Raw genomic sequence first — 12,175 nt, forward strand, 5'->3', positions numbered from 1 at the left:
TTTAGATGACGAAGTACTGTAGTGTGAGCTTTTTTTCATAAGAACATTATTAATAAAAATATGATTCCTTGTTGATTCAACTGAATGTTACATTCTATAGAGTTTATTTCTTTTTACATTTTGAAAGATCATATTATTTTAATGATGTGGTGACATGCCATGTTTGATGACCAACCTTGAACAATCATCAAATTATGGACATGATGAATTACAAAACCATTCTTCTTTTTGTAATTTCTTTTGAACTCAATTTAAATATTTATTTTACTATTTAAAAAAAAACATTTGTAATTGCATTTTTCAAAATTTAAGGTTCATGTGGACCCTATGGCTAAAATGGCCGTATTTTCACCTCAAAATTTTCTCTGAGTACAGGCAAACTTGTGCATCTAAAAAAGTTTTAAGGCATAGCATGCCCTAGATAAATAGAATTCAAATGCATTGTATGATTGAGAAAATTTATAACTTAACTGGATTTTGCTGTACACTTTTTTTCGTCTCTGCAGAAGATGATAAAATTAACAAACAGTTGAGTTTACCTTGATATGGTCCACTCAGGTACACAGTTTAAATAACCAATTATTGTCAGGTATCTATTGTCCATCTAATGTCCATGTCAATTAAAAATGCTCACTTTAATTTTTACCTGTGGGGAAGTTCTCAAACCTGTTTCCCAACTTAGTTTATTTTGGCACCTTCTGGAGGAATGAAAAAAGTGCACGGCAAAATCCTGGTAAGTTTTCATTTATCTAGGGCATGCTATGCCTGAAATGTTTTACAGATGCGCAGGTTTGTCTGTACTCAGAGTAAATTTTGAGGTGAAAATACGGCCATTTTAGCCATAGGGTCCACATGAACCTTAAGACTATACATTCATCATATTGATGTTTGAAAATATTGTGTCATTTTATTCATATTTCAGTTTCATACTACATTTATCTTAATCATGTTAATAAATGAAATTGGCTCAGCACCCTTTAGTATTGCTGGATATAAGCTGAGACTACTATAGTGTTAAAGTAGTCTCAGATATAATGGTAAATACAAAATGTAGCAAAAAGGAGGGATACTTGTAACTTATCATTTTGGAAACTATTTCCAAAGCTATCTCTTTTAGCATTCTGTGATACTTGTTCACCATTTGAAATCATACAAGGATCATTTTAGCTGAGTGGTATCAACCAATGTGCTATAGAAAGCCAACGTCTTTGATATGCTTGATAAGGTGTCTAATTTTGACAGGTGCCCAACCTGTTTTAGTGTTTGTACCTCCATAAACAACTCGGATATTTTTGTGGTCTCTTAACACAAAACATCCACCCACTTGCAACAAGGAAACAAGAACCAACTTTAACACCATTTCATTCTTTAGGGAACTTATAAAGAACGATAGACATCAAAATATGAGACTTTTTGTCGGTCGACCAGCGCCGGAACATCAGGTGTGTCCCTTTGGTCCCCGGAAAGAAAGTGGCCGACCAACTTCATCTCGACCGAATTCTGTTCACGGTATCAACACTTTTAAATGAATAACATCAGTAAGAATAATAAGAAATACATGTTTGTATATATTTACCTTTAACTTACTTCTAAATGAAAACAGAGTTTCAGTTTTTAAAGTCCGTCCATGTTTACAAAGAAACCGGAAATCACGTGACTTGTCGTTTTTTAAAGGTATTTCCCAATTTTGAATACCATATGATCCTATATGCTTTCTATCTCATGCTTATTGAAATGTTTTATTTGAGATATATTTTTTTGAGTTGAGATAAAGGTGCTATTAGAAGTATTGATTTGAACTGGCAAAATATTGAAACATTTATGACCAAAAATGGACAACACATTTTTATTGGTTGACTCAGTTTTAGGATTCCCTAATATAGGTATAGTAAGATGCTACTACAGATTATACATGGTCCGGAGAAGGAAAATGAATTTCGATTGAACTTGACCGTCATTTTTTATTTTCTAGTTTACCTAATATATATTGTTTTAACATGTTTAATTAGAACGTTTTAATCACTGAGGTAAAAAAAAAAGAGTGCTTCGACTGTTGAAAACGGCATAGGACAAAAGTGGCACTCTAAAAATGTCCTATAATTTTTTACTAAAATCGATATATTTCAAAATATATTACCAAGTATTAAAGTTACCGTATGAGCGAGTTTTATAAAATATATACAATATTAAATATGTACAAATGTCTGAAGTTTTATTGTTTTATTTGACCGTATTTTTTGGTTTCATTATTTAATGGGTTAAACACAATTAATTGCAGCTGCTTATGATTTTAATCAAGACTTGGTTTTAAAAGAAAATATAGCAAACCGTGGCTTTCAAGGGATTTTTTTACTCTGTGTTCACCTCGACATAAAATTAAAATGAGCATGAATAATATCATGGCCAAATAAAAATTAAACTTTAAACATGTCTAAATCTTACTCATTTTTACTGTATTCATGTAGTTATTTGGTATCTTTTTTTTTTTTTTTAAATATTTGAGTTTAGTTGAAATGATAGGACATTTATTTTAGTGGGAACTCATTTTTGTCCAATGACTGTATGCTGAGTCGACTGTACTGACATCAGCAACACGACAAATGCCACATGTGGAGCAGTATATTCTTACCCTTCCGAAGCACCTGTAATCACTGCATGGTATAGTTTTCAGTGGGGCAAGTTCGTGTTGCCCCGATACTCTACGTTTTCTTCCGTTAGTCAATAAAGGATTATTTATCCCGCATCAGGGCCGTCAAATTCTGATTGCAGGACTACTTTACATTGTGTATTTACATTTTTTTTAATAGATGTCGGTTCGATCGGTGGAGTTTAAAAAAAAAACATGATGAATGGATTCATTATATAGAAGAGGGACGAAAGATACCAAAGGGACAGCCAAACTCATAAATCTAAAACAAACTGACAACGCCATGGCTAAAAATGAAAAAGACAAACAAACAGCACACACGACACAACATAGAAAACTAAAGAATAAACAACACGAACCCCACCAAAAAACTAGGGGTGATCTCAGGTGCTCCGGAAGGGTAAGCAGATCCTGCTCCACATGCGGCACCCGTCGTGTTGCTTGTGTGATAACAAATCCGGTAAATAGTCTAATTCGGTAGGTCACATTCATGAAAGGGCAGGGGAATGTAGTTACGACGTAAGGAACATATCCGATATCATTTGTGAAACGGTTATTCCATAACGGTCAACCAACTCGTAATGGCGTCCGAAAAATTTACGAAGGGATGATTTCAACTTCACCATTTGGAACTCTTGGTTTACTAGCTTCCTTGTGAGCAGCAACCCTCTATCAAGAAAATCATGATAGGAAATGCAAGCACGGGAATATCGTATCAATTGGGAGATATATACCCCGTATGCAGGTGCTGCTGGAATGTTGCTACTTAGAAATGGAAAGTTCACAATTGGAAAGTTGAAATCATCTCTTTTGTCGTAAAGTTTTGTTTTCAACCGACCCTCATTGTCAATTTCTAGATGTAAGTCAAGATATGAGGCCGACTTAACTGTATCTGTAGTATCCTTTATCTCTAGCTCGATTGGATAGATGCGTTCCACATAGTCACCAAATTTTGAATTATTTAGTGAAAGAACATCATCTATATAGCGAAAAGTAGAGTTAAAGGATATTGCTAACTTCTTATCTTTCTTCATAAGAAGTTCCTGCATGAAGTCAGCCTCATAATAATAAAGAAACAAGTCGGCAAGTAAAGGGGCACAGTTTGTTCCCATTGGAATGCCGACAGTCTGTTGGAAAACACGTCCTCCGAACGTAACAAATATGTTGTCAATCAAGAAATCAAGCATCTTGATAATATCAGTTTCAGAGAATTTTTTGTTCGAATCAGAGTGATCCTTTACAAAGTAGGATTTATCCCTCCTTAAGACAAGATACTTGTATCTACGTTGGTCATTCTTTTTTACGAAGCAAAGCAATACCAACTCTTTCAATTTGTCTTTTAGTTTGGAATGTGGAATACTAGTGTACAGAGTAGAAAAGTCAAATGTTTTAATACTGTTACAAGATGAAAGAGAGTTAGATTGTATGTACTCTAAAAGATCTTTGGAATTTTTAAGTATCCACATCTGATTCACGCCCCCTCTAGAATAGGCAGTTTCACAATAACTTTGAAGCCCGTCTTTCATTGCTGATAAAATAGATGTTAATAAGTTAGAAAGAGGTTTTGTGGAGCACTTGGAAGACCCAGCAATATACCGTTGTTGTAAGGACACTTATGTAGTTTAGGTATCCAATACAGTGATGGCAGATCTAGTTCTTCATCTTTGGTTGAAATTCCAAAGAAACACAGAACAGACCTATGATTATTCAGGATTTCCTCTTTGGTAAGTGTCGTGGGGGTATATGTTGAGTTTCCAAGTGAATTGTCAATACCTAATTCGTTTATCAAGCAGTTAATGTAATGAGTTTTACATACAAAAACGATGTTGTTTGGGGCTTTATCTGCGGGGACAACAACATATTTGTCATGGAGGTAGGATAGGTGTTTTGCAACATTTGGGTCTTTAAAGATTGACGTAGCATGGGCATTGATAGACCCATTCAGTTTCTTAATTCTGTATCAACGACCCCACTGCCATAATCCATTCGGAAAGAGTGTCTACGTCTTCCTTCTCGCGCTTAGCCCATTGCCTGGCATAATCCTCAACTGAATCCATCAAAATTTTAAAGTTGTATTTCCAATTTATGGATTTAGGGTCACGATATTTCGGACCTTTCGATATCACATCGTAGAGAAGTGTTATTAACAATGTTGAGGTCACCGGTAATAACGTGACCAGCAGGATTATATGTGAATTGGGAACTAGCACAAGTGCAATCAGGAGGTTTAGACTTGAAGTCGTCAATATCGAGATCCTGCGAAACGTGTTTGTAATTTTAGTTGAAATAGGTTTGGTATAGGTATAAGAAATGATTGGTACAGACTGGTCTTTGAAATAAGGAGGTATTTTCGATTGAACTAATTTATGATGAAGGATATTGCCTAAGTTGACGCCATCGATACCTTTGTTGGCAAAGGAAAGATTAAGGAACGATCTTTTCTCTTTTTCATCTTTGCCAATGCGGACTGGCTTGAAAAGTCTGTGACTTGCAATATCCGAAATTATAGCTGTAATTTTGTATTGGTTTGAATGAGGGTTTGTAACAGTGGATTCCAAACATAAAATGAACAGAGAATGAAGTTTTGAAAGGGGTAATGAATATAAAGTTTCGTGCGAATGTGATGAATACCTAACGGCTTTTGTATAAATGGCAGCAAGTCATTAATAGATACATCATGCAGAGAAGGTGATGTATAATGACGATGACCATGACTGCGTCTACGTCGAGGAGTCGAGTTGAAAATATTCATCACATTCATAGAGTTACACGAAGGACTAGATAAAATACCTATACCATCAATTTTGTCATTGCAACCATAAGGTGTCGCAGTGTCCAATTGTCTAATCCAGTAGTCCTCTTTTTGTCTACGGAGAGTTCAGTGTTGAAAGATTAGGATTGTTAGAGCTATGGTATATCTTTTCGATAATGCGAACTGTCATGGAAACGATGGAATAACCGGGCTGATTGAAATGCTGGTATAGAATGTCGTTAGCATTGAGGCTTATGTCTGATCTATGACCGCACATACGTTTGTTTAGCCTTCATTTCGTTTCACCGACGTATACCAATCTGCAAAGGTTGCACTCTAATCCGTAGACGACATTTATCGATTTACAATTCAGATCATCGTAACTTCTGGTAACATATGACTTCTTGGTCAAATTGCTAGTGAATTCAGCATCTGTAATTAAAATTGCACAAGTTTTGCAGCCTTTGGTCTCACATTTCGAAATGCGACAGTGTTGTACTGTGTCATCAAAAACCAAAATGTCTTTAAGGAGAACTGAACATGGCTGTATATGTGTAATATTGCTGTTGTCACTAGGACGATGATCTGAATGAGTCATGTTTGTCATGTCTGGTGATGAGGGGACACCTGCCGTATCAGACGACACCGTGTCCATGGTGACGTCTGTTTCGGACCTTTTTATACTGGGCGACGTCCGAGCCAGTTTCCTGTTAGATCTTCGTAAATTCATGCAATGGTAGTATAGGTGTGCTGTTATGTCTATGGCTATTGCTCGATAGAAATTTGACCAGTCTCATTTTTGGAAATTTTCTTGATCTTCAATTGTGTCAATCCTGTTGTCAAGATTCCATTCTTTGATTGTTAAGGGGTAAACCATGTTTTGATACTCCACAGTGCTGTATTTTGGCTACATTATTTACATGGAGTGACTGTATTTTGGTCGTCTAGTATTCGATAGATAGTGTAGTATTGCAGTAACTCTGTTGTAACTTGATGTTACATACTGGTTTGGAATGTTATAAGACTAGCCTCATTACGGCTGTCGTCTTTTCCCCTAAGTTGGACAGTTTTAGTATGACTGTCACATGATGTTTATCCTAGGTCCTAATTCGGTATTGATAGATGCTTGGTACGAATCTCGCTGCATGGTGTTGTGCCATCTTTGTTCTATGTACATCCTTTTTCCAGTGGGTTCCCTTACCGAGCTGTTGTATTCAAGAGGTGGTTTAACTAGTACCAAATATACTTGGTCTTGATGTTTTGCGGACAATTGGGTAAATTTCGTTATATATAATAACGTTATAAGGTGGCCTTATTTACGTTTTTGTGATGTGTTGATTCTAGTTTAATTAGTTTATTGCCAAGTTCAACTCCAAGATATGTGGTTATGTTTACTTCTATTAAATAGAGTCTTGTAGGAGTAATATGGTTGATTGATTTTTCCATCGGATGTTGTGGGTTGCCTGGAATAAATAGCGCTTTTGGTGTCGAAATATACTTTACAGTCTAGAGACCACCTTTCTAACCCTGCCATTGTTTTATTTTTTTAGTATTTTGGTGTCTGTAGGAGATTAGATGTTTTTTTTATATTTATGCAACAACTAACTAATAAAGATTACAGATAGCTGAAATCACACGTTCTAATTATATTTTTATATACACAAACATCCTGGTATGATAGTAAATCTTTCGATATCTTTTTTAATTTCATAGATTAGATGTTGAAAATGAAAGCATTAGCCTTTCCATCCACACAACACGCAACCAGCATGGTTTTCAATTCTATGTTGATGTCAATGGCATACAGTTCCATGATTCCATCCTCCTTACAAAGTATCTTTCTACTTGATTTACAATTTGATAACAAGACCACAATTCTATCTTCCCCTAGAGAAGATATATAAACAAATCCGTTTATATCTACAGCTATTACCTCTGGTTGATATACATCCTCGTGAGTAAATGTCCATAGATGTTCACCAGTTATTCTGTAGCAGTCAACTCTGTCTTCATAATAATAAGTGCCATAATTTTTTCCATTAAACAGTGCAATACGGTGGTGACAAATTCCTTCTAAACTTTCTTCGGTCATATCTTTCAGATTCAGTATCGTAGTTTTTCTAGCTTCTTTCTGACTGATAACCAAAGCTTCACCATCATTTAATGAGCAAGTTCTATAGTTTTTATAAGTTGATTCCTTCCTACATCAACCAGCAGCACCTTTGTATCATGATAAAACGTGAGAGCTACTGTATTATCCTTAACAAAGCATACATCATAGGGTTGCTCTTTGAATGCCATCAGCTCTTTCATAAAGGTACCATCACTATTGTACTGCATCATGCTATTCTTTGTGTTATGAAAAAGAAATAATGTACCGTCTGGTAATATCTGACTGGTAATACGCTTAAGACTTTCACCTTTCGGAACGCTTAAGCCGTTCAAAAGCGAAGGCTTGATTTACTCTATTCCATGAACCATTGGAACCAACTGCTGGGCTTGATCTTTTCTTCCAGTCTTATTCTGGATGTTTTTGTTGATGATTTGACAGAGATATTTCCAAACGATTTGATATCTTGAAAAACGGACTTTACAGTAGAAGAAACTGTTATCTCCACATCATTTAACTGGCTGCCACTCCCTAACTCATTCAAGTATTTTGCTTCTTGAGATGTAGTTTTTTCGATTTCACGCAGGCCGATATATGTTTGCAGTTCAGTTGCATGTTTAGTCATAGTAGAAAAGTCATCCTGTAATAGATCAATCCGTTTGCGCGGGTTTCCGTTTGTTGAGCCAGTACCATCCCTGTTACACAGTGGCTAGTGCCTTCATGTCTGATGCCAGTTTCGAATGTTGTGACTCTAAATCGTCAAGGATTTCCCTTTCTAATTTGTTGAAGTAATCATTTAGTATCTTGCGCGTTGTCCTTTTACTTCTTGAATTCATTTCGTTTTTTTTTAATGTGAATTGTTTTGATTTTTTCCTGTAAGTGTTTTATTCCTTCTTCGAAACTTTGTCTCAAATCTTTTAAATCTTTTTTTAAGGAGCGGAACAACAGCAGATGATTTAAAATCTTTCAAAATGTCATCAAGGGGTTTCAGGTCTTGACACTTGTGGTGTTTATTGGCGATACATTGAATGCAAAAAGGACATGAATGGAGAGAACAATAAAGTTCGTAATTTGTGTCATGGTCTTTGCACCGGTTGCTCTTTTCGTGCATAGACTGCGGTAATTTGTGATAATCAACAGTACACATCGTACTATGCTCTTTAGATGCCTTTGATCTTTTGTGATGTTTTTCGCAGTCTATATACAAAGAAAGTCTTCACATTTTGTACACCAGGTGATTGCATTATTGGATATATCACCCTCGGTGTAGAGTGTGCAGATATCTGCACTCGTTGCTGCCATTGTCTTTATAATATCTGAAAATTATACATATTTGTTAAAGTTATAGTGCAGGTCCAGTTGCGATATACTTAAAGGGGCACTAGCTGTCAAACTCATGGTCACCGATTTCACTCAAATTTTCATATTTGATTTATAACAATGTAAAACATTTATCCAAACTATCAAAAGTCTAAAATAAACAGTTTAAGAGCATGGGGTAGATAATATATAGGTTCATTTCTTGTGTATTTTAGTCCAGACGCCATCTAATTAACTATCGATTTCACCTCAGATGACCATATAAGCGATGTAAACATAAATAAAGATATGAATAGCTTAAACCAACACATGCAATTGGATTTTTTTTTAGGTCTGTTTGATTTGATTTTATAGATTAAAAATAGATGTTCCTCATTGCTTTTAACCGTATAAGAATGATTTTATGTGCATCGAATTAGTAATCAAATGATTTACCGTAGTTTCACTTTCATTGTTGACATTATTTTTCTTTAAATAACCAGTACACGTACAATGCATGCGTTGTCGATCTCTAGCGAGGGGTTAAATTGAAGTTCACATGAATACAGATTTAAAGAGGTCGACTCATTCACTTGCAAGTGAATGACTAATTATCAATGTTTCTTATCGTAATTTGACAAAATTGAACCTTTTTGGCTGCAAAAAGCGAATTGTTATTTCACTTTCATTATTGATTGGACAGAAAAAAATCAAACTTTAAATTTTTTATATATCTCGTAGCTAGTGCCCCTTTAACTATTTGTCACAATTAATACTGTAATATAATTCGGGATGAAAAAAACTTAGCGCAAAATATCAAAAAGTTATTTTTGATAACTAACACAGGAAAAGGAGATTGACACTGACGATTATTTATTTCATGTATCATGGTTCACTGAGCTAGTTATTAAATCATTTAATTTGATTTTAGTAAGGACTAGTCAATTAAGGATACTGCCAATTTGATTTTCAAACACTCTTGTTTTTTTTCTCCATTTGGAAGATGGAAGAAAATGTTTAATCTGTTTATTTGTAAATATAAATATACCAACAGTAGTATGCCGCTGTTCGAAAGTCATGAGAGAAATCTGGGTAACAAGCTAAAACTAATTGACTGAGTTTGCTTTCGAGAACCTTTTAATTGGTGCATTTGGTTTTTGTTTTATGTTAGTTTTGTTTTCTTCGTTTATTGTCTTTAATCTAAATGGCTAGTTCTCTAAGCTAAGAACGTATCAGTAGTAGTAGCAGCTCACACTGTCGTAATCTGAATGTCTAGTTCTCTAAGCTAGGGACGTATCAGTAGTAAGCAGCTCACACTGTGTTAATCAGAGTCAAATTGATATGTTTGATTACAGTGCTCCTGCGAAGGGTTTACACTTGTTCGGTTCGAACGTATTTTGTTTACTTTTGTGTATTTTATGCAATTAAAGCAGGCCTCTTTTCTGTTCGCTTTATTCATTGTTTCCACCGCCGCTGTTAATTAAGACATTGCTAAACATTGAAATGTTCAAACACAAAATAAGTTAAACTTGGAACTAGTTGTCATCTAAAATTTAAACTGGGAATTAATTTTAAATTCCATCTTTAACTTAAATGTAACACGTTGTCAAAATCATACCACAAAAAGATGGAAATCATATGTTAATTGTTGGTTTAAAAATAAATTTAACCATATCATATATATGCAAAGTGGAAAGGGATTAATATAAGTTGCAAAACTTGTTTCCCAATCCTATATAAATAAATATGCTTAAATTATAAATGCAACACATTAAAGTTATTTGTACATTGAAATGTATTACCTAACGTTTTGCCGTATAATGTAAACTGGATTTGAGACAGTCTTAAGTCATCTCATTTTCTTTCATTCTATTGTGACTCATCGAAAGAGATTTATTACCAAATGTGTACCTTCTAGAGCAACACATACATGGTTCTTACATTTGGAGCAAGATCTGAGTGTCCTTTTTGGATAATCTGAGACCAGAGATTATCTATGGGGTTCAGGTTGCTCAGTGTTAAGTGTTCTTTATATTTAAGGATTGATGTGTGTCATTTCGATCTTCTTTTTTTTAGCCACGACGGAGTCAGTTTCTCTTCAACTTCTGATTTTGAAGTCCCTTAATTGTGTATCATCCGCAAGTTTTATTCTTCCCATGAAAAGTATTTTGTACAGAAGTTGCATATGATAACAAATCGAAACAAAAAGTGAAATATCAAAAATATTCTTACCATATTGTTGAAAATTTTTGAACAAGGAAGTCAACGGTCGAAACAAAGGTTAATTTATTCATTATGTATTTTTTCACACATATAATCTAAATAGTATAAGTTTGCATTATTTGCAGTTGAATGCATATGGACAAACATATCTATTATATAAATATCTTGTTACCAATTCTAGTCTGTATCTTTGATAAGTTTTATATTACAGACAGTATTTTATTTGATGTGCGGTAATTCAAATGTTTAAAATGGACCTTGTCATGCTAGTCTTAGAGCGATACTCATAGTCATTGTCTACCCTTTACATCGACAACGTCAACCGGTCGTGGGTTGTAGCTCGTTATCATCCCCAATCAAGTAGCCACTCTCCCGGTTACATTTATGGTAGAGGAAACCCAAAGGTTCGTCGACTTTTAAGTTCGACACACGGTATCAGTACCTCAAGCAGCATCTGTTGAATGCATCTATCCCATTTTACATGAAATAACGGATACGAAAGATATATTTGATAATTCTGCTTCATATCTTGACTTATAAATAGAAATTTACAATTAATGTCTAAACAAAGCAAAGCTTTAAGACAACATATAGGATTTCAGCTTCCCAATTGTAAACTTTCCATTTCTATGAAGCAATATTCCATCAGCCTTTGCATATGGAGTTTATATCTCCCAGTTGGTACGATATTCCAGGTATAGCTTTTCCTATCATGAATTTCTTAATAGAGGTTTGCTCTTTACAAACGAAGCTATTAAACCAAGAGTTCCAAGTGATGAACTTGATATCCCGTCGAAAAGTTTCAGGACCACATCACTGTTTTCAAAACTTTTAAATCTTTACAGCAGATTTCAGTCAGTATGTAGCTAATGGTAATATCTTTGGTTAGCTTGCTTGTTAGCTGAACCGTGAAGTCATTGTTAGGTAAGGTAAACTTCCCTCCTTTAATAGTAGACTAGCCCAACAGATAAAAAATCTATCTCTCTGTAGGACTAAGCTACTTTAAAAGGAGGGTAGTATACCTTACCTAACAATGACTTCACGGTTCAGCTAACAAGCAAGCTAACCAAAGATTTTACCATTAGCTACATACTGACTGAAATCTGCTGTAATACTATGGCTTTTCTACCTCAGGAATAGATTA

General features: G+C 34.7%; 1 protein-coding gene across 11 annotated transcripts in view; it reads right to left on the bottom strand.

Annotated features, from left to right (window-relative positions):
- LOC139501894 (protein kinase C iota type-like) overlaps positions 1–1,777 on the bottom strand; it is a 37,860-nt gene extending 36,083 nt beyond the window's left edge. For 4 of the 11 annotated variants that reach the window (XM_071291185.1, XM_071291183.1, XM_071291182.1 and 1 more), the window contains exon 1: positions 1,577–1,687. Coding sequence is in view for 4 of the 11 variants with exons in the window: in XM_071291176.1 (XP_071147277.1) it covers positions 1,270–1,316 (47 nt within the window). In the remaining 7 variants the exon portion in view is untranslated. Of the gene's footprint in view, positions 1–1,269; positions 1,511–1,576 lie in introns of those variants that run through there. The other 7 variants (XM_071291186.1, XM_071291184.1, XM_071291181.1 and 4 more) reach the window with 5 other exon arrangements.
- Between the last annotated feature and the right edge of the window lie 10,398 nt (positions 1,778–12,175).

The sequence above is a fragment of the Mytilus edulis genome, chromosome 13 (assembly GCF_963676685.1).
Source record: "Mytilus edulis chromosome 13, xbMytEdul2.2, whole genome shotgun sequence".
NCBI classification, from domain to species: Eukaryota; Metazoa; Mollusca; class Bivalvia; order Mytilida; family Mytilidae; genus Mytilus; species Mytilus edulis.